The 24,316-nt window shown below is 27.9% G+C and overlaps 3 protein-coding genes across 4 annotated transcripts in view; all 3 read right to left on the reverse strand.

The window, feature by feature from the left end:
• LOC107165574 (protein kinase C iota type) overlaps positions 1-9,740 on the reverse strand; it is a 25,929-nt gene extending 16,189 nt beyond the window's left edge. Inside the window, exons 1-11 of one of the 2 annotated variants that reach the window (XM_015513875.2) lie at positions 9,236-9,740; positions 8,274-8,324; positions 8,095-8,180; positions 7,132-7,306; positions 6,954-7,064; positions 6,724-6,893; positions 5,641-5,875; positions 3,966-4,146; positions 2,328-2,446; positions 2,090-2,259; positions 1,871-1,986 (exon numbers count right to left, since the gene is read on the reverse strand). In XM_015513875.2, the coding sequence (XP_015369361.1) occupies positions 1,871-1,986; positions 2,090-2,259; positions 2,328-2,446; positions 3,966-4,146; positions 5,641-5,875; positions 6,724-6,893; positions 6,954-7,064; positions 7,132-7,306; positions 8,095-8,180; positions 8,274-8,324; positions 9,236-9,740 (1,919 nt within the window). Of the gene's footprint in view, positions 1-1,870; positions 1,987-2,089; positions 2,260-2,327; positions 2,447-3,965; positions 4,147-5,640; positions 5,876-6,723; positions 6,894-6,953; positions 7,065-7,131; positions 7,307-8,094; positions 8,181-8,273; positions 8,325-9,220 lie in introns of both variants that reach the window. The other variant, XM_089218746.1, reaches the window with a different exon arrangement.
• Positions 9,664-24,185, reverse strand: LOC149058463 (atypical protein kinase C-like). Its single transcript, XM_089218752.1, has 5 exons — positions 23,981-24,185; positions 16,898-16,948; positions 16,701-16,822; positions 11,043-11,132; positions 9,664-9,800 (listed from the first exon to the last, which is right to left on the reverse strand). Exons 2-5 carry the CDS (start codon positions 16,945-16,947, stop codon positions 9,787-9,789), a joined length of 276 nt encoding a protein of 91 aa, XP_089074878.1. The 5' UTR covers position 16,948; positions 23,981-24,185; the 3' UTR covers positions 9,664-9,786.
• On the reverse strand, positions 21,046-23,907 carry AMPKalpha (AMP-activated protein kinase alpha subunit). The gene has a single exon (XM_015513878.2). The coding sequence runs from the start codon at positions 23,572-23,574 to the stop codon at positions 21,994-21,996; it is 1,581 nt and encodes a 526-aa protein (XP_015369364.1). The 5' UTR covers positions 23,575-23,907; the 3' UTR covers positions 21,046-21,993.
• Positions 24,186-24,316: the final 131 nt, after the last annotated feature.

Below are 24,316 nucleotides of genomic sequence, written 5' to 3' on the forward strand. Positions count from 1 at the left end.
AGAAGTAAAAAATATCATGAAAAAATTAGATAGAAAACCTAACAAGCAAGAACCTACGTAAAAATATGAAGTGGTTTATAACTTTATTGATGTCTATGCTAAGTTATGACGAATAATTGTAATATACAAGTCAAACCACCAGTCCCCAAAAAATGTTCTGCAAATCAGGAGCGAGTTGATTAAATAGTAAATTATCATGCTCATTTTTCATTAGTCATTACTAAAAACAGAAAGAAATTATTATATGTACAGCTTAAAGTATTGGCTCATCACAAAATTTTCAATAAATGTGTGGCTTTTATTCAGTTGGTCTTCACTCTCCTTAAGACATGAATTATAAAATAACATATTACTTTTATTATTACATAAATACATTGGGCAATACAAATGATGGACAATGTCACATTGGAAAAACATGTATATTGGCCATTCGGTATATTTCTGTTTTACCGGACACCCTTTTTTTTCAATTATTGTTATTGAAACTTATGAAGTTAAGTATACTGAAAACGATGGTGAAGTCAGAATTTGAAAGATGGACTTAGTTTTGAAGTTATAGCTAATTGAAGTTTCAACTGTATATGATAACCCTTATAAGGGTAGTATTTATAAATACTTATAATGCTGAACGCTATTCATATTGAACTTTTGCGCAGTAGTAATTTTGCTTAACATTTAAGGTTAGTGTCCGGCGGGCGAACCTCTTCGACGCACGAAATACTTTTGCACTTATTCCATTGTTCTTATGATAAAGATAACCAATAATTATAATTAATTTTTATGTCGTTAAGTGTTTCTTATGTTGGATGCAATGTACATTTCATATCATAATATTTCCAAACGTTTGTATTAAGTTGTGTAGACATAATAAAATGTATAATTTATTTTATATTAAAATATAATAAATACACTATACTAATATTACTTACCATTTTTATATTTCATCTTATTGAAAATGTGTAATACGTCTGCATCGATTAGTAAAGCGAGCAAGTTACCACGCTGGTAATATAACAGTTACACACATTACAAATTTGAAGTTTTCGTTTTTCAAAAAAATTTATAAAAAAATGTTGTGCATTAGGGGTTTTGATTGCTGTATTCTTACCTTGAATGCTAAGCAAACTTACCACTGCGCAACAGTTCAATATGAATGGCAGTAAGCACTAAGCCTAAGCATTATTATAGGGGTATTAAATGCTTATCGTATAAATTTAAAATTTCAATCAGCTATAACTTAAAAACTAAGTCCGTCCGCCAAATTCTGATTTCGCCAACATTTTTTTCGACCAAAAAATGATAAAAAAATGGCCGAAATTAGGGGTATCCGGTAAACCAGAAAAGTTCTGGCCATTCGACATAACTTAAAGTTTGATTAAACAATAATTGGACCTTATGTAAAAGACCAATATTCTTGAAACTGATTTAGTTTTATGCATACATACAAACATTTTTATTGAGAAAGCTATAGCTTTAATGTCCCTCCCTTTTTAAGGATATGCCGTCAGTTATACAAATCTACTGTTCAACACTTATGTATTTAGGTATGTATATCACATATTTTTTCTTCATAATAGATAATTTTATCAAATATACAAAAGTAATAACTACCAAATTGTGTGCCAAGTATGATAAAATCAACTTTCGTCACATCAATGCAACATATAAGAAGTTATTTTTATAAAATAAATGAATAAATAAATTATTAAACAAAATGTGTTAGTATTAATTAAATGGCAATTTTAATTTTAACATGATATTTTAAACTTATTACTAATAAGTTATTAGTTTTTAAATTACGCAATCACCACAATTTATTAATTATTATTTGAGTTAACATTATTTTTTAAGGAAATTTTAAATTACTTACAAATCATCAGGTGTTAAGTGCACAGGTTCATCTGTAAATTCTGGTGGGAAATTGGCAAGATCACGATCAGAATCTAGTCGTGGTTTATATGGAGGGCTAACTTGCTTTTGTTCTAACTAAAAATCATATAAATTATTTGATGAAATTGCATTAGTGTTATGGTCATATTAACAATTTAAAATAATAAATGATAATACAAAATTAGTCATTATGATTTACCATTTCCCAATCAATAGATTTAAAGAATGGATGAGTTATAATATCATAGAAGCCAGTGTCCCGATTACAACCCAAACGATCCACAGGATTCTTATTTAAAAATCCTTTCAAAACTGATGCTGCTTTTACAGAAAGTGATCTCGGAATACGAATAGTTTTTTCCAAAATAACTACAAAAAACAATTTAAAATAGTGATAAAACATTTTTTTTAAATTATCTTTCTTTGTATTATAATACCTTGGAATAGATAGTCTTCAGTATTTTGATCAGGGTTTTCTGAAGCTCCAGCAATATCAAATGGACTTCTGCCAGCCAACATTTCATACAAAAGAACTCCTAAAGCCCACCAATCCACACTGAAAAATACAAAAAAAAATTTAACATAACATTAAGTATTTAATTGAATCTATAGTATAGTAGTCATGTTGGTACATAGTAGTACATATAATTTTAATCTTTCTATTAAGAAAACGCACCATCAAAAATCAGATTTTCTGTGTATCCTTAAATTACACCCTACTATAATGGAAACTGGGCAAAAGGCATTGTGAAGGAATGCACAGGACAGTATTTACTAGTTGAGGTTAAAATTAAAAATCACATACTGGTTGCGGTCATCCCTCAAAAAGGTTAAGTACTGATTGTGGTCACTCAACAAAAAAGTTAATACTCACATAATAATTATAATTTTAATATAATTATTTTATGTTATGCAATTTTATTTGCAAACATTTTAATAATCAGCATTTTTACAGTTTAAAATTAAAAAAATTTTAGGTGCAAATTTGAAAGAAATTGACTTCAGATATTAAAGTCGATTAATTTCACCCTCTTCATAATAGCAGCATGGTTTTAATTTTTCACTTAACATATTATTTTTCAAATTTATTTATACTGCATAAAAATACGTAAGCAGTCATGGACTAACTGAAAGAAATATTTGAAAATATGATCGGAAAATACAATTTTTATTTTATCTATTTTATTTATAAACTTAACAGATAAGTAATGGTGCTCCTACATATATAAGCTATGTATATTATATTAAAAAATATGTTAATCGCAATAATATGAATTCTGCCTGGAATACGGGCATTTTAACGCTGTGACCTCAACTCAGATACAGTGGAATCCGCTTATTGTGGGCACCGGTTAATATGGGCATCTGCTTATTGTGGGCAAACAGGTCTGGTCCCGATACAAATGTATATTAACAATGTTAAATCTAACCGCGTAATATGGGCACTCGATTCGGTTTATGTGGGCAAATTTATTTTATCATAGCGTAAGAATATACACATAATATATATCTAAAAACTACAAATTTAATCGGATTTCGTCATATCTACGAGATTGTGAATTGTGTTTATCGAAAGTAATAAAAATCATTATAGACAATAAACGGCACGCATTCTGTAACGCGTCAATGCCTGCATTTCAGTTTTAACGTGAATTTAAACGTGACAATATGTCTCGAAAAGATCTCTCCTTATATTTAATTTAATTTATATAGCAATTATTTCACTTTTTTTCAATTATATGGTAATAAAAATAAAAACTTTTTGTAAAATAATTTTTTTTTTTTTTAACTTATTTCGGTTTTTATGGGCAACCGCATTATGTGGGCAAACAGAGCTGGTCCCAACATGCCCACATTAAGCGGAATCCACTGTATTACCAACAATTAGTGTACCGCAAATTTTATATCTGTTTATCTAAAAAATCGTTGTAACCACAACTAGCATACAGTCACACAGGATTGGCTTGTACTCTCACTGGATAAAGTAAAGGTATAAGTTTACAGCATATATTTTTCATTCATTAACAAGATTAATAACCATGCCTATGTCAAATTTAGTTTAAAAAAATGAATACCTAAATCCATAGTCTTCTCCTCTTAAAATTTCTGGAGCAATGTAATTTGGAGTACCGCAAAATGTGCAAGTTGTATCCCCAGGCCTTATTCCTTCTTTACACATTCCATAATCCGTCAATTTTATATGGCCTTCATGATCAAGTAGTACATTATCCAATTTTAAATCTCGATATATTATACCTGAAATAACAATGTAATAATTAAATAAAATATAATATTTGTAAAAATAAAACTTTTAAATTATAGTTCACTTAACCAATTTTGCACTAATTATAAAAATTTATGCTAAAGTATGTGATACTATAAAAATTATAAATAATAATACTACTAAGTATTTATATAGGAAAAATAACTATTATAAAATATATACATACAAAATTGAAAGTTAACTTATAACTAATTAAATTGATGCCTAATCTGTTTTCATATTCAAAGAATTAGTGCTTATCAATATTTTAGATACTTTGTTCATAAAAATGGGTAATATTTCAAATAAGTATTATTTTTTTTTTATTTAGAAAAAATAATTGATTAATGCTTATGGTAAGTGCCTGCAAATTAAAAAAATAATTGAAATGAATTAGAAAATAAATTAAACCAAATTATAAGTATGGTCTTATAAGTATTGTCTATTAAAATATGATTAAATAAAAGGGCAAACATTTTTTTTAAATAAAAATTATTGAAAATTATTTTAAATAAATAAAAAAATTTATAACAAATGAAAACCAAAAATATCAACATTCATGTTGATACTCTTTGTTAAATGTACATTAAATACTGCACGAGAAGTGACTTGGTAACAACACTCTGTTGATATTTTCTAGTATATACACAGCAGATTCTAGTTATAAATTTATGAATCAAACAAAAAAATAATTTTTATGGTAAGCTAGTGTAGTAGTGTTGTGTAAATATTCCCATTTTCCATAATTTTTTTTTAGTTATACTAGGTTATTTTGAACATGCTAAGATTTTTAACATTTGATTGACTCTCAAAGTAAATAAAAAAACCACTTGAAATATTGAAGCAATTATTATACTAATATTTTAACAGAAAAAAAAAATTACATAGAAAACCAATAAATTGATTGCCATACTTGAAACCTAAAAAGCAAAAGTATTTTATACTAAGATATTTGCTTATGTAAGAAAAACAATTTAAACAAAAAAAAATAATTTTTTTATGTGCTCAAGTAGTAATGTAAAATTCACATAATCATAATCAATTTCTTATGGAATAGGAAATAAAAATTAACATGCAAATGCGAATGCATAAATTTACAGCCTTTAAAATAAGTAAGTATCAATGTACAAAACAGCATTTGTTCATGAATATAAAGGGCCAGTTTGATAAAAATGACCTATTTGTACTAATATAGATAGTAGGCTGAACATCGGTTGAAATTATTTTCATTTTTATTTATTTACTTAAATTATTCATAATATACAATGCTATACAATAGTATACTTGATGATTCTTGGGATTCTTGTTTTATTAATTAAATCAACTGGTTTGGTCTTTCCATATTTCATAGATTACTATTTAAATAAATAAATGTATATAACTTTGTTAAGAAAATTACTTGACTAGTTATCTTATTACCGTATCAAGGATTTCATGAATTAATATAAAAATAATTATATTAATTGTCAAGAAAAAATTAGTTATACCTTTAGTGTGCAAAAAATTCAAAGCCAAACTAATCTCTGCAGCATAAAATCTAGCATGTTCTTCAGGCAATCGCCTTTGCCTTTGCATATGAAACATTAAGTCACCTCCACGAACAAATTCAATCACAAAAAATAATCGGCTGGCAGTTTGGAAGCAAGAATGAAGACCGACCAAAAATGGATGATTAGAGGCAGTCTCAAAAACATGTTTCTCTGTTTGTACCCAATCAATATCCTAAAATTAAAAATATATAATAAATATTTTGTATGCACTATTGAACTAACCACTTATATTATATACATGGTATCATAATCTTGAAAAATTATATTTATATTATATACTAACACTAATAAGTAATAACAAGTTCCATTGAGAGTGTGTAAATTTTGGTTTAATAAGAATGAAAAACTATTGATTTATCCGAGTACAAATTGGTTCATACAAAAATTATTTAAGGTTATAATTCTTTAAATTTGTATTTAAAATTCAGTAATATAAATATTTTTAGGAGTTAAAATAGTTAATAGATATAACTAAGCTGAGAAGAATGGTTGCTCATAAAAAGACCATAAAAATGTTTAGATGATCAGCTGTTTTTGACAATCAAACATAATAAGGTAACATACAGAATGCTTGAATTTAAAAAATATTGGTCTTAATATGAACATTAAAAATTATAATATTTCTACAATTTATAGATTTATAATATAATTCTGCAATGTTTAACCCTTTAACTAGTATGAACGCACATACGCGTCCTATCATTTTAATATTCAAAAACATCTGTTATTGATAATGTGATAGTATCATAATATTGTAAATAATTAACTAAAATTTACTGAAAAAATGTCCAGAAAAAGATTTTTATTGATAGTTAATATTTGAACTATAACAATATATAAAACAAGACAAAAATAAAATATTTAATAATACAATTTTAACCCAGCATAGTTGCTGTAAATTGAGAAAAAATAATTTAAGAGTGAGAGGGTTAATCGTAAATAAACATACTGTATGCTTGCTTATTTAACATCAATAGATATTATGATTTTAGATATTATTAATATATACATATTAATTACTTCATCATCTGTAACAAGTGCTTTTTTTATAACTTTCATAGCGTAGATGCATTTTGTTTTTTTAAGTTCAACCATGAGAACTTTGGCATAACTTCCACGACCAATAACCCTAATTAGCTCAAAGTCTGCAATAGAATATTGACGTGATACTCCAACTTCTTCATCACCGGCTATAAAATATATAATTAAACATAAAATGATACTGTAATAATATTATTGTGAAATATTACTTTTAGCTTGTGGATCTTCAATGGGTACAGAATCAGCAGATTGATCAATAACAGAATTTTGATCAGAATATTCTTTTAAATCCGGTATAGCAGTATCAGAGCTAGGTGTACCTAAAAATGATTACCATGATCATGAAATATACATTATAATTGTAATATAATATTTTTTTATAATTACTTAGAGATGTCTGTGAATCACCATTGGTGTCTTCATTACCTATAGGATCATTTGTGCAAGTTTTTTTACCAAGCTTATGACATTTTTTGTGAATAAGCAATTTGCATTGAATACATTTGAATCCTTGCCGTCCTAATCCCCAAATTCGATCATGACAGTATGCACAAAATGCTCGCTGATTTAAGAAAAAAATAATATTCAATTAGTAATAACTTATAATGTTATAGTTATATATCATATTCAACTGAAACAAAATGTTTAATATCACCGTTACTATTACATACTAAATTATTGTCATGTACTTGATGTTTAGTAGAAAAACTGCAAAATATTCCCATATTTTATATTTTAATTAAAAACAATGAATAAATGTTTAAAATAAAGAACACAGAATATAACATTCAAACTTATCTTATTTGTTGAGAAACACACACACATATATATAACCTTTAAAATTAATTATTACTATTTTTTAATAACTAATTCATATTTAATTAAACGTCAACATACTTTTTATCTTACTTTTATTGTATACAGAATACAGATATACATAAAAACTAAATGACCTTAGACCTCTTTCTAATGGAAAATATAGTTAATATAATTTAAAACTATTAAAAGATATTAATTGCTTAATAACACATAAAATACTACAAGTGAATTCAATGTTTAACTGAGTATATTTGTATTAGCTTAATTATAAAACATTTTTAAACTACATTATACTGATTCAATAACACAAAAGGAGTCAGTAGTACCTAATGTAATTAGTTAATAAATTACACTTATCTTTAAATACATCTAGCTTAAAAATTTAAAATATTTCGATGAAATTTAATTATGATATAATTCCCACAAGCCTAGCTAAAATAAAAATATATTTTGAAAATGTCTCAATATCTAAAAATAGAGTTAAGTAGAAAATTAATACTGAAATCAATAAGACTTATTTATTATACATACCCTGTTAAACCTTTTAGGTTGAAAAATATGTCCATTCACTCGATATAGTTTCCTCCATCTTCTGGCTCCACGTCTGTATATACTACCTACAAATTATCAATGTATTTTTCCCATAGTTAAAAAAAATTTATATTTTATCTATTTTTTTTTTTTTAAATATTTTAAATACATTTACTTACGATCTTCTCCTTGACAAGGCATTCCTGGTGCTTGTGGTACATTAGGAAATACTAAAGAAAAGTATAAATTGTAAATGATTATTTGGTATTATTAGTGATATAAGAAAAACATGCATTGCAAATATTAAAATAAAATAAATTTGTCTACCATCTCATAAATTCCAAATAGAACAAGAGCAATATTTATAAGATCTGGTCTTAATTTCTAATTTTCAAGCATGGAAGTTAAAAGACACTATAAATATTGATAAAAATAGGTGTAATTCTTACATGTATTATACAAAATAAAGTATTTGTTAATAAGGTCTGATAGATCATTTATATTTTATTTAATGTCCTAATTTTTTTTATAGATGTTAGATTTCAAATGATGATTTTATTATATTAATTATTAAGTGATGAGCAAAATATATTCTTAAGGATTATAGGTATTTTAAATTTAAAGATGAATCTATTTAATTACTGTATAATTGCATTACTTTATCAAAATTTAGTAAATTAATATTAATATATATAATATATAATTTTAATTTGATCGTTAACATGCATAGTGTGCTTAATGGAACTCAAATTTTAATTCTATGTCCAACAAACCAGCAATTAAAACTTTGTTTGTCAAGTTTGTCAAAACAAAAAGTTTGGGAAAGAATATTGAATATAATATACTTAAGCCATGAAGTGTATAGCTTTTTATTCAAATTAGTTTAGTATAATATTAAAACTAGGCATAAGAAACAAGTATATTATATTAAATATTATCACAAGTAGATCTATTTAATTATTTTCAAATAATAATGAATTAAAATTACTACTTATACTTTACTAACTGGCTACTAATGTAGCTGCTACTACTACTACTACTACTACACATGAATACACGCATACACATCCACACAAAACATATCCGTATATTTACAAACGATTATGATTTTTTTTGGCAACATTACCATTGTATTTGTTACCTGTGGCGTAAACATGGTCTTCATCATCAGAAATAGAAGGAGATGGTGATGGGTCATGAACACTGCAAGGATAATGTTGTACAATAGGAGTAGATTGGTAACCAAAGCAATTCATGTTTTGTCGCATAACCATTGTCGATCCACACGAATCCGGCAGACTTAACGAAGTAGGTGGGGCATACAAATGACGTGGCGGTGGTGTTCTGGGTCGAGAAGGAGGAATATCTTGATTTAACATTATAGATAATGAACCTGGCCCTGTGAATTCTATATCTCCAAGTGAAGGACGACGGTAAAATGTGGAGGTATGATGATAATCATCATCTTCTATGGAACCAAAACTACTAGTGCTGTGCAAGGACTGATGTTGGTAGTATGATGTAGATGGAGGAGCTGGAGTGGATATTGGTACATGATGGTTATAAAAACCCAAAGATGACGATTGGCGTTTTGGTGACTTGCCTCGATCAGAAACAGTAGATGCACTCCAGTAGCCCCAAGCCATAATAGACTAATTCTTTTTAACTATTTTTTATGTCCAAATGTTATTTTTACACTATTGAAACTTAAAAAAATATGTGTTCAAAATGAAATATAATTAGGGTTTGTTGAATAAAAAATAAGGTAAAATGTAAAGTTAATGAATCAGGAAAACATTAAGACTTTAAAATGTGGTTAACAGGTAAGTGAAAATAAAACCGTAAGTTCCGCCTCTTAGAAATAAATGTATCAGATACTAATTCGTAAATATGTTTGAAAAAATAAATATTTGCATATAATTTACTATAGACTCAAGATAAATAAACTAGAACAGAATATTAATAATAATTGATCTGATAAACCATGAATATCAATTCGTTGCGACAATAAACAAACATTGATTGAACAAGGGCGTCGAGTTTTATTATTATTGATGATCCAAATAACAAATAAATAAAATATATAAAAGTCACTTGAATTCACAATGTATTAGTATGATTTTATTTAAACAAAAATGTAAAACGCGTGTAAAGAATTACCATTAATTAGAGAATCTAGATAAGTTATCAACGAATACGTAAACGCACAACCCGTCACAAAAATACGAACGGACACGTTGTACGCGATACGGGAAAGCGTTCATCAACTGCCGCGCAACCCGACGACAAATTGAAAAATCAATAATAATAATAATAATAGTAGTAGTAGAAAAAACCTACAGCACCGACGCCCTACGAGTAGTGCGAAACTGTTAGCTTTCAACAATTATTATTGTCATCATACCGAACGCGTAACGAACAAATTAGTATTTTTATCGTCTACATAATAAACCACAACGCGATGTGTATTGAGCTTTTTTGAGACACAACGAACACTTCTTGTACCACTGGCTTTTGTACGAAGGTTCCACCCTAAAATTAAAACGCCAGAGCGCCGAATCCGCGTAACGTCGGTACTTCCTCCCCCCCCCCCACAACCCGTTCACTGAGCCATCGAAGGGGTTGAGGGGAGGAATCCCGCCTGATTCCTTACACCCTCACCGCAACTGTTTAAGGGGTGCCCGTGACCCATGTACCTAACCGGAAAGTGGTGGGGACACGAATGAGAAGGGCACAAATAATAAAGTTGTATTGTAGTTGCAGTTTTGCCGCGATTGACTGACGACGACGAGACTTAAATTTTGAGTACCATTAACATGCACATTAATTCTATTATATATAATACCTTTACATCAAGATTATTTTTGTTTAAAATAAAACCCTATGTGGAAAATTTGATTCAATTTGTTGAGTGATTGGATGGAAGTGGGGGAAGGGATTAGACTTACCATGTATCGTTAATTCGGAATCTTTATTTAGTTCGTATAATCGAACGGCTTCGTCCAATTCCATTTGTGTAGATAATATACATGGATCACCTAAATGTAAAAATATAAATGACAGTCAATACAAATTAAATTTTATTTAAACACACTTAAAAAATTAATTTTTTTTTAAAACACGGTCTACATTGAAAAAAAAATGGGATTTAAAAATATTAATTATGGATGTATAGGGTAAACACAATTTATCAAATTTAATTTAGGATATTTATAATCATTATAATATTTAATGCATACAAAAATTCACCCATATACACACCTAGCCTAAGTGGATAGTATGGTTAAATACGTAGGGAGGGGTTTTTATAATTTACGTAGTACTACATTTAGTTTAAATTAGACTTTTTCAATTTTCCTACAGTTGCAGCTTGTAGATCATATATCCTCAAAGGTTTAAGGATTTATAAATAATAAGTTTAATATTAGTATATTATGTTTATTTGCTATTATAAATGAGTTTTTTTAATAGACGTAATTGTTGAATTAAGTTTACACTTTTTAATTTAATTTGATATGCTGGGCTCAGCCGCGCTCAGGTCAGTATTTTATCAAGGGTTAAACCAAGATATTTAGTATTCAGAGGACTGGGAATTTGGACGCCATAAATAAAGACATCATCGCAGGGGACGAGTCTAAGGGTGAACGTCACGTAGATAGATAGGATTGATCAATTTTAAATCTCCAGTTCATGTACAATCTTCCATAATAGTGAGTTGAAATTGAAAATTTTGCATAGATAATAAAGGGTCGGAGTGAATAGATAGTATAGTGTCTTGTTGTCCACGTAATAAGTAACCATTGTGTTAGAACTACTAGAAGTAGTTGATTGGTCAGTGGCATACTATTGCAAAGGATAGGGAAAAGATACCACCTTTGGGGACACCCGCAGCTAAAGAAGAAAAAGCATAACCAATAGGTACTTGAAAATTATGATCGGAGAAATGCAGTGGTGTAATTTTGAATTGGTTTTGAGATAGGATATAAGTTTATGTTATCATCCTAGTGGGGGCTACATCTCCCACAACCCCTTGACCATTAAATTTCATGGACCATAGTATTATATTTATTTGTTATTATAAATTAAACGAGATAAATGGTATAATAATGGTTTTCAAAGTTATGTTTTAACTACGAAGCGTGAAATTTTCTTGTCATATGTTATAATTGTTGGGGTATCGCAGTTAAACTCGAAAAATAAAAAAAATTCTTAACTATGACGATGTCCAAGAATTCTTATTTCTTATTTTAAAACAAGTGATTACTGGAATTTAATAACAGTTATTTAAAAAAAAAAAGGCTCTGGAGGGATATGAGGATATATAGTATGATTACGATTTAAGGTAACACTAAATATGTCAGGTGGATGACCTTGTATTGCAATTGGGTTTTCGGGAGGTGATAGGGAATACTCAAATACATATTTTCAGATAAATTTCAAATTTTTAACACTATTGGTGCGCGCATGCGCAATACAACTTACAATTTTTTTAATTGAAACACTATTTTTTTCTACATATTCAGATAGATTATTATATTTCAAACATTTTTTGTATAAAAAGTTTTTTTATATTTACAAAACTGACAAAGTTAGAGCAAGTCAAAATTTGGATTTATGCATAATACTTGTTAAATGCAATTTTCATTTATAACTACTGGAAATAATAACATAAGAGCCAAATAAATGTTTAATTTACTTCATCTGTTTACTAATAATTATTTATTTATACTGTTGGTCACTACAATGAATATCTTGAGTATGTGATGATTTTTGTTTAGTAATAAGCTGTAATAGGATTACAATTTTAACTATTTTTATAGTGGTATTTTGTTTTATTTTGCAATAGCTCTAATAACGATTAATGAGTAAAATGGATTATTATGAATGTAAAATTTGCTATGTTGTATGTTTTTAACATGGCGAGCATGGTGTTCTCAAAGGTGTAAACACTATCTGTAACTATAATTCAGTATTCTAGTTTTTAATTTTTAAGTGAGTTATGAACATTTTTTAATGCAATAATTTACATGCTAAAAATGTATGTATTGTAAAAAGCAATGTACAATCAAAGGTAATTAATATTTTTAAGCAGCGATTCTCAAATTTTTTTTGCTAATTTTACATGCTAAAAATGTATGTATTGTAATACCTAATGTACAAACATTATATTCTTGATATGGAAAATCCAATTGTCTACGGTGGTTACTGCAAATTGTTTGTAGCTGACAATATTTTCCATTTTGTAATTAAAATGTAATATGATAATAATCTTTATGTTAAATTTGGTGTAAATACATTCCCAGTAAAAAGATTGCGTTTAACCAGAAATATTAATAGTGGGCATTTTGATGTTTATTTATCTATTTCTAATATTCCTAATTTTAGCGAAAATGTAATTTTTACTACAGAGAGCAATTTGTCTATTTGTCATAATGTAATAGTGTCACAGACAATTTAATTAATAAAAGTTAGAAGCGTTGCCGTGCTAGATGTGCAGATAAACCTCGAAGCAACCAAGTCAAGGAAGCCAAAAAAAGATGAGAAAACCATTTTTCGGTCTGAAAATTCATTGCGCAAATGGAAAATTATTAAATTAACTGGTCTTGCATATCATCCCACAATTGATTATAAAAATTACATTGGCACTATGAACTAAAATTGTAAATTATATAACGCTCTCAAATGAAAGGCGAAACACCTGGTATGTGCTACAATTTAGGTAGAACAAAACTCGATATCTTGCTACAGCCATCAGGACCGGCCGTTACGCAGTTTACTCATGGGTGACCATCCTGATCAGTTATCACAATCACTTCATTAATAGTACAAGGAAATATAATGTTTGTTTTCAAATGACATCGTTTGGTGCTAAACAAGTCGTTGAAGAAGGTTTTATGCCATTTTTTAAAGTTCAAGGCCAAGTATACCATTTGTTTGGCAGTTTGATTCCAAACACTCAGGAAAATCCAAAATGTTTACAAATATATTTTGTTGGCAAAGATGAAAAAGAAGTTCAACTTAGCTATTTTCTTTATACAGAAGTTAAATGAACATTAGTCAAACAGCTACAAAATATGCTGAATACTGAAAATAAGTATATTCGAGAATTTAAAACCACAGTAAAGAATGCAAGTCAACATTCTACTAATTTTAAGGTAGTGATTAACGTAGATAGAAAACCTAATAATGGATACAAAGGCTGTTACAATGCAGCAACGGCTAATGAAGTAGTTTTAGTAATAGTTGGGCAGCAATTTGAAAAACGAGATATTATCATTCAAAGCCATGATAATCGACTACAACAGATAAGTGAATTACACAGACCCTACGACCCACTTCAATACCCTCTAATGTTTTGTAATGGAGAAGATGAATACTCGATAGATGTTTTACAGAATAATACTCAGAAAGATGCAAATAAAAATTGCTTCGTCATGGACCATTGTTAAACCAATATTTAATAGATATGTACGCCAAAATAGAGACTGATTGACTAGATTAATCAAATCATCAAAAAAATCTTAGAGCAGATAAATATGTTCATTTAAAAGATGCCGTTGGAAGACAAGATATTGAAGCCGATCAACTTGGAACATTAGTTGTGTTGCCATCATCTTTTATAGGAGGTCCATGATATATGCATAAACGATCCCAAGACACACTGACGTACATTCGGCACTATGGAAGCTCAGATATATTCATAACTTTAGCATGTAATCCAAAAATGGCAAGATCTCCAAGAACCACTTGAACTTCTTTCTACCAGGACAATAACATTACATCGTCCAGACATCATTGCAAGAGTTTTTAATTTAAAACTTAAGAAGTTAATGGAGTTGTTGAAAAAAAGGTGATTTGTTTGGGAAATTGAGATGCCATATATATTTCATTGAATGGTAGAAGCGAGGCTTACGTACAGCTATTGCTATGGTTAGAGAATCGAATATTATCAGATATGATAGGTAAACTCGTGAGTGCTGAGATTCCAAATCCAGTTATAGATCCTTTATTGTACGAGATAGTAAAGGCTAACATGATACATGTGAAATTCTTCTTGCATGAAAGAAGGTGTTTGCAGCAAACGTTATCCAGTTACCCTCATTAAAGAAACTCAAAGAGGAGAAGATACATAGGTATCCAAAATATAGAAGGCGATCTATAAATGATGGAGGTTTCAAAGTGACTATTAAGTCTGACTCAGAGGCGGTTTGAATGTATTATATTTAGTGGTGCAAGACAATATATAGACACCCACTCGCCAACCCCCCCCCCCCAATTATAGAAATTACAAATAAATATTTTTTTATAGGTTTATAGTTTATAATTATAAGGTCCTTATATTCTTAACTCGACGCTTTCAACAGTTTCAGCCACGATTAGGTACTTTATTATTTTTTCATTTATTGAACATTAAAATTAAACACTACGGTCAACACATGCTCAACCAAGACCACCCCATCCCACTAACATTGGTGGTGCAGTGCACCAAAAACATTATACTCAAACCGCCTCTGGTCTGACTATTAAGTCAGTTTAAATATTTGTATACACTCTTTCAGCAAAATGTAAAGTTCTTCTATTCTGAAAGCTCTAGTCAACAAAAGAAAAAAGTTACATAAATCAATTTGGTTTGATAACTTTTGGTTATACATCTTTTGTTCATCGGAAATCGATAAATATTACCTATGTATTATAGGTATTGCTTATATTATATAATTCAAATTTTTGTTTTATGGGTAAATCAAATATAATAATAATGATATATGAATATTGAATTTTGAATAATGATTGCAAATATTTCTGAGTTCATGAACCATAATAATATGCTATGGTATTATCACAACGATAAGAATTGATAAAATACCATAGCCCACAAGCAACATGGCGGAAAAGTGACGACTCCCGGCTTGCTTGTCAATTTATACAAGTTAGCAATCTAGTTTATGATCTATATCTGTAATGGCATGCTCCAGAGTCAATACCCCCACGAGTTTAGTTATTTTGGCACCAACAGGAATTACAGTTAGTGTAGTTTATAGAGAAATATTATATTAACGATAAAAATCAGCTTAATAAACAATTGATATATTATGACATATTTTTTTAAGCAATCTTATTTAAATCTAATTTAATTAGACAATATTTAATCTTACCAGATAACAACAATTAATAAATCCGGCAACAACGGGTAATTCAGCTAGTTTTAAGAATAAAAAAATTTAACTTTGTATGAGCCGTTGACTGTAGTGCTTTCGGAGCACAGTTTGGGAACTGCTGCTTTAAAGTGTGACAATAAATCAATTCAATCAAATATTAAAGCTAACAATCAAATATTGTTGCTGCTGATCAAAGATTAGGGATATTTAATGTCTGTAAAGTGGATATAATAGGAATATAAGTTAACAAATACCTATTATACTTTCATTAAAGATATTATAGTTTGTTATAATATTATATTAGAAAAAATAATTAATAAGAATAAAATAGATCAAATATAAAGTGCCAAAATTTTAATCCTTTTTTTAACTATTATTTTAATACCTAATAATATATTGATGTTCATAAATTATTTATTAATATAATGTATAGAATAATCATTGAATTACCTTCTTCATCAACCCATTTCATTGTAAAATCTTGATCAGGTGAAAATCGACAAATAACCATCATTTCGTATCGCAGTTGGTCGACAGTTATTTTTGGATCTATATAGGTAATCATAACTTCCCTACAACAAATATTTTTAATGTTAGTAACTAATTTCTTAATTAATCAAAAAATATATAATTATAAACTAACTTACCCATTGAAAGCCGTTTTTACACGGATTTCAGGCACATCCACAGTAGGCATCCTAAACATTTAAATATACACAGATGATTAAATTGATATAATAATTATAAGAAAGAAAAAATATTAGTAATAATTATTATTATTTATATGAAATATATAGATTAATAATTTATTGTAATCCACCACAAATATTTTATTTATTAGGGCACTATAAAAATATTGTTAGTGAAATAAATGTTCATTCCAATCAATCTGGAGTATTTCAACAATTCTTTATCTTAGACAAAGTGTATGTAACATTTTCAACATTATCAATGTATTATGATTGATATAAATAAAAAATGTTTGTCTGAAATAGTTATATTATTATGTCCCATTGTTCCATTGTACACACTGCATAATACACAGTAGTATAAATTTAATTTAATAATGTATTCAAATGTTTACATTGTTATGTATTTTTATTATTTCTTACATTAAAATATTTTGAGAAATAAAGGGACCGTACAAAAATAAATGTGTATAATAAGTTTAAAATAAAATGATTAATTTATCAAAAAATACCTAAAATGATTGAATTATAATAATTATTTTAGCTAACAGTTAACTCATAAATAATAGATATCTTTTAGATTTTTATTCTATAGGCGCGTGCACATGGGGTATGTAGGGTATGCATCTGCAAACCCTGAAGCTTTTTAAGGGGCAAAAATCAACTTTAGAAAAAAATCTATTTTGTACAAAAAAAATAATTAGTACGCATATTAAAATATTTATAATGAAAACAAATGATTAAAAATGAGGGAAATGATTTCAGAATATCAGACTAACAGCAGTGACAATGTTTGATTCACGATTCACGTATAAAATCATAATAAGGTGATTGTTATGCTTACCACCGTCCGACGTACAAAATAATGAGTTCCCTGGCAACAAAATTATTGGTGATAACGAGTTCATCTGAAGCCGTTTCATTTTTGGATCAGGTGAATAACAAGTAACTAGCAATATCGACAATAATAATCCTAATTCAAAATCGCATTGACTTACTAACATAAAAAAAGTAATAAATAATAATAACATAAGTATTTGAAGGTATTTTGTATTCAGTATAAAAAACAAATTTGTTTTTTTAAATTCGGCTTGCCCAAATTAATATTTATAGTATCAAATGGAATGCAAATAATAATGAATTAATTGGTAGGTAATCAGTTATTTATTATGCTTATTTTTTTTCATTTATCATTTAACTATATAAGTTTAAAAATACTAAGTTAGGTACAAAAAAAAAATATAAAATATGTTTACTACACTAATATTTAATAATGTGCCCTAAGTCAGTTAAGGAACGTAGTGAAGACGCATAATACAGAGTCTAACCGAATTTGGACACTAGTGCCCCAGCTCAGTTAGGGCCAGGTACTAATATCAAATTGAAACATAAAGTTATTAGTTACTAACTACTAAGTATTTGTGAAAGACAACCTTTTTGTATTTTGTTAAAATATTTTTTTAATTAAATAGTAAGATATTTCAATATTTGTGTATTACTGTGTAGGTACTCGTATATAAATTATCAGGATTTTACATGCTTAAATTAACTTCCAGGGCAAACCAATGGCAGCCTTTTGCATACCCTGAAAAAGAGTATTGCACACGCCTATAGATTATTAAGTTATAAATTAAAATAAATATAATGTTTACATTAGCATGATTTTACAGCATCATTTACATATTTTTTTAGTTCTATATGATGTTCTGAAGCATTTATAAATACATACATTTATTTTCTTGGCCTTTTTAATTCTAAAATTAAAATAGAATTACTACTCAAGGCGGAAATTTATAAATCCTCCTAATATATTTCATATACTTCATAAACTAGACCTAAGTACAAATCCACAATGGTACAATATTCTATTAAACTATTAAGAATTATATATTTAATACTTAAATTTTAATTTTAAATAAAATACTAGAAAATGTACCTAATTACTTGAAAATAAAATTTTATTACTGTTGATGACACTATATTATTATATTTTGTTTGAAAAATAATTTCAGCTAAATTTTCAGTATTTCATAAATAAAATATTTAGAAAGCTAAGCAATGAATACTTAATAAATAAAATGATACACTGTTATTATTTTTTTGTCTTACAAACACATAAAATAATAAATTATTCACATTCAACAGAATTCATTTGGTTGAATTTATAAGAATGAAATAATTCAATATCAAATTTAAAAATAATATATCTATTTCTTTCATTAGTTTTATTTTTTAAATATTTCAACTTTGGAATTACTTACAAGTAGGTAAGTTAAATATTAAAATTTAAAAATACTCATTTTACTTTAAAATTAAAATATGGAAATGAAAAAAACGAATAAGATTATAGTTAATACAGTCTTACACTTAAATCAACAATAAATCCAACTAGGTTCAGCTAATCATACACTTGCTATGTTACACATTTGTAAACCTTTATAACAACATTTTAACATAATAAAAATAATAATCTAATATATAACACTAGGATCCAACTTACAAAGTAAAAAAGATATTAAATCTGGTTAGTCCAACCTTTTGTAATTGGTGGGCCAATTTACACATGTATAAACACTAGGATGGCCCCCAAAAGAAAATAATATTTTTATTCATATTTATCGACATGATATTATTGTTATATGAATAAATTGTAATAATATAATATACTACATAAGTTATCATATTAAAAAATACTTATATATTAGTAATACCAAAGTGTTATCTCTTACCACCTTATTTTTTTCTTAACACTTATAACACTAAAAGTATTAAACATATGTATTCTAAGCAAGGCTGGGCATTAACGAGTTAAAAAGTTAAAGTTAAGTTAAAAAGTTAATTTTATCTTAACTAGTTACTTTTGGATATTCATTAACTTAACCATCAACTTATTAAATTTATTTTTTAATTAACTTGAAATTAACAAGTTGATTTTCATTTTATGGAAGAAGTTAAGTTAATTTTTTACACTTCACTATTTCAGTCTATTTCATTTTTATGTCAAAAATATTTACCGTGATTTGTTATTTAAAATTTTTATATTTTTCCAATCACTCTGTATTATAAAGGAACACCCTTTATAGTGTATAAACCAGAAAATATAATAGAATAAAAGATTTTATATTATTAAATTAATTATATCAAGTAACAAATAATATAGTTCCTTTATGACTATATGGTATTATGGCTATACCTATATGGATATATTATTGTTATCGACGAGTGACGACTGAAGTCGTCATTTCGGGAAAAAATCCAACAAGTCTAAAACTCTAAAAATAAACAAAATCCAATTCATCATTTTTAGGTATTTATTATTTATTAGTTTATTAGTTATTATATATATGTAACTACTGTCCTTTTTTTTAGAAATGAAAATTTCAATGAAATACAATAATATACTGTATAAAGTATAAACATTTGTTCTATAGTTATAGTCCAAAAATTAGTTTTGGGTTCCAGGGTTTGTAAAATAATAAAGTATGCATAAAAAAAATTAAAACTTAATAAAAAGTTTAAAAAAAATGTGTATTAACTTTTAACTTAACTGAGTTAGAAGAAATCATTAACTTTCCCAGCCTTGATTCTAAGGACGGCAAAAATAAGGCTTTGAAGGCTGCATTCAGACCACCCTGTATTAAATGATTTATTACTAAGATAATTGCTTTAGTGGAAGAATAGAATATTTTTTTAACAAAGTTCATTAGTATATGTTTATCACAAAAGTACTTATTAAACATTAATACTATAATATTAAGCAAATAAATATATTTTAAGAAATTCAAAACAAATAATTATAATAGAACAATTTTATTGTAAAGAAAAACTTTTCTTACAAAATATAACAATACATATAAATATTCAATATTCCAATATATAATACATTTTACAAAATGAAGGGTTTAGGATCATTTAAAAAAATCACATCTTAAAGATTTAATTAAGCTTAAAATAAAATCAGTTGAATGATTATTTATAAATTAAAAATATATTATACAATAATATTTTTGAAACAATCTTAATTAGTTTAAATACTATATTTCAAATGAATATCATTTTGTAAGCAATCAAAATATAGTATACAGAATTAAAACTAAAAAAATGTTTTTTTGTAATTGAGTCTTAAAATAGTTTTATTTTTGAATGATTAAAAGTTAATATTAGAATGGCAAAAATATAAAACTTAATTAACTATTTGTTCAAAATCTTTGAATATTAACAATTGACGACTTATCACTGAATAATTATTACAAACTCGATCATAGCATAGTAAAAATTGTGTTATACAAAAATAATGGATTAAAATTCTAACAAAATAAAGAATGCATTTTATTTTATTTAATATTGAAAAGTTTAAAATTATTTAAAAATCTAAACATAATTCGTTTAACTGTCTATGCATTTTTAGTATAAATTTAAAAATAACAATAGGCACTTAATTATAAAATACATCTTTAGGGCATATTAAATTATTTAAAATTTGAGATTTAAATACGGCTATGATATTTCTCTTAAGACAAACATAAAGTGAAAAATCTTGAAATTAAAGTACATACAATGATAACACTTATTATACCCATTATATATAGTATAGGTACAAGATTATTCAAATGTTGTGTTATTAAAGTCTGTCCCATGGGCGGTGAGAGAACTTATCGACTATGAAACATTCTGCATTGCAATATCGCCAATAATATGTTCTACCAAATTCTAATAGAATGTGTGTGGTATATGGTACAATAGGAAGAATATATGGTAACATTGAAGAGGGATATGACATCATAATTGACTGACAAACCTCATTCTATAACAACAACCTAGTATTTTCTATGGTGGGATAAACTGGATAGAGTATTAAAGAGTCAAGTTTACATTGAAACGTTACCATACACTTTATAATGCAAAATGTACATTGGCTTTACATACAAATATTAAGAGACATTTATAGGGACAACAATAAACAACTAACTGCTTGTCTAAGGATTAAATTTACTTCTTTAACAATTTGGTAATACTCACATCAATTAATTACAACAAATACTTATATTTACTAATTAATGGGCAAGTTGGGTAATCAAAGATGCACACATTTCAAAAAACTCCATTGTATGATGCCCTACACATTTTTTTTGTGGTTGTACAACATCTTGTCTTGGAGATTGATTTTCAATTTCTAAAGTTGGTGCAGGTAAATTTCCATTTTCTAACTGATCATTTGTTAAACTCTTAAAATCTAACAAATAGCTTTTGTAATCCACTTGATACAGTTGCAATGAGATCATGATAAAATTATCAGTTTTTTTGTTCATGTGTCGTACTTGAACATGGTAAGGATTTATTACTCTCCATTCAAAATTCAATGCTTTCATTGCTCTATATACTTCGTTCATAATATCTGTGGGTCTGCTTTGAGATCTTATGCCTAAATGCCATTTAGCTCTTTTCATTGGAGATCCTCTGGCACCTTGATCTATAGATTGAGCACGTTCTCTTTGAGATATAATTCTTTCAGGATGTGGTTTAGCAACTGCATTTAAAGTTGATGGCTCTAGACTTCCTCCTGTTGAAGGTGGACTACTAGCAATATAAAAATCTTTTAACTCTGCTTTAGCTGCTTCATCAGCGATTCGTTTATTATCAATTATTAAATGGTAAGCAATACCTAATTGATCATGAGGATCACCACTTAATAAAGCATTGTGAACTTCAGTGTCTTTAACACTAAATTTTTCACAAACTTCATTAACCGCATCTGTATCAATCACTGAAGAGTCTCGGTCAACTGGTGAAGGGAAAAGATATGCAGGTAGTTCATGTTGAAACCATTCATGTTTTTTAATATCTTCAATAGATGCTCTTTTCATTGGATCTACTTGCAACATATGACATAATAAACTAACAACAGATTTATTTAAATAATCTGGTATAGGAAATATACCAGATTTAATTTTTCGAAATAAAGTTGGCACATGTTCATCATCAAAAGGCAAAGAACCACATAATAATGCATACAAAATAACACCACATGACCAAATATCTACCTCAGGTCCAGCATACAATTTTCCTGAAATAACTTCTGGTGCAGCATAATTAGGTGAACCACAGCTTGTTCTTAAAAATTCCCCATCCATCATCATGTTGGATAACCCAAAATCAGCAATTTTAACGTGTAAATTATGATCTAATAATAAGTTTTCTGGTTTTAAATCTCTATGTACAATCATGTGTCTATGACAATAGTCAACCCCAGATATGATTTGTTGAAAGAAACGACGAGCTTCAAATTCCTTAAGTTTACCATGTTTTACAATATAATCAAATAGTTCTCCACCAGATACATACTCCATTATCATGAATATATCAGTAGGCGTGCTGATAACTTGATACAATTTAATAATGTGAGGATGACGGAAAAGTTTGAGATTTTGAATTTCTCGACGTATTTTTCCAACAACATCCAGACTTTTGATCTTCTGTCTATTGAGTATTTTGACAGCCACTTTGTGTTTGGTGAGCTGATGTTCACCAATTTTCACTTTGCCAAATGTGCCAACACCAAGTGTCTGTCCAAGTATATAATGACCTATTTTGACGATTGGTTGTTGTTGACTGGTGGCAGGTTTAACCTCAGCCATATTTACCGATGTTCCTTCTTTACACCACGATAATGGATATACACAATATTTCACAAACACTGGAAATAAAAAACGACACAGCAGCTACCAAATCGCGATTTCATTCAATTAAAACGTCATGCGTCCAAGGGATAAAACCGTGATAAATTAAGGACCGCGGAAACACAACAATAATTGCATAGGAAATCGGAATATTTTGAAGGCCGATCTCGATCCCACTTATGTTTAGAGAAAAAAAATAAACACATAAACATTACATACACACGCAGACAAGCGCGCGCACGTAAACGCAGTGCCTATGGCTTGTAATCAAATCGATTGTATTATGAACTCGGAACTACCAGCGCGCATAACCTCATTGAGGCGCGGTGAAATTTTACCAAAATAAAATTTTTTTATAAATTACCTGTATCCTGGGGATTAAGCACCAACGGTCACCGAGTCACACTCGGATCACTCGCGACGATCTAAACCGTGGCGAATTTTAATTAAAATCGCAATTTCATTTTTACACACTTCCAAAACAAATCACTAATCGAAGTACAAAAAAAAACAAGAAAAAATGCTTTTTTATCATCTACTGCAGTGTTGTCATGCACTGTTGGTATGCGGTAGACCTGGTCGATGCACTTATACATGGTTTATGGTGTACTGTCGTCGGTATTCATTCATTTCGCGCATGCGTACTTTTGTATGCTGTTGGTAGTGGACTGATAACGTGCTAGATAACGGCGACGACGAG

The sequence above is a fragment of the Diuraphis noxia genome, unplaced genomic scaffold (assembly GCF_037042655.1).
Source record: "Diuraphis noxia isolate RWA-SAM2 unplaced genomic scaffold, SU_Dnox_SAM2 contig0002, whole genome shotgun sequence".
Lineage (NCBI taxonomy): Eukaryota > Metazoa > Arthropoda > Insecta > Hemiptera > Aphididae > Diuraphis > Diuraphis noxia.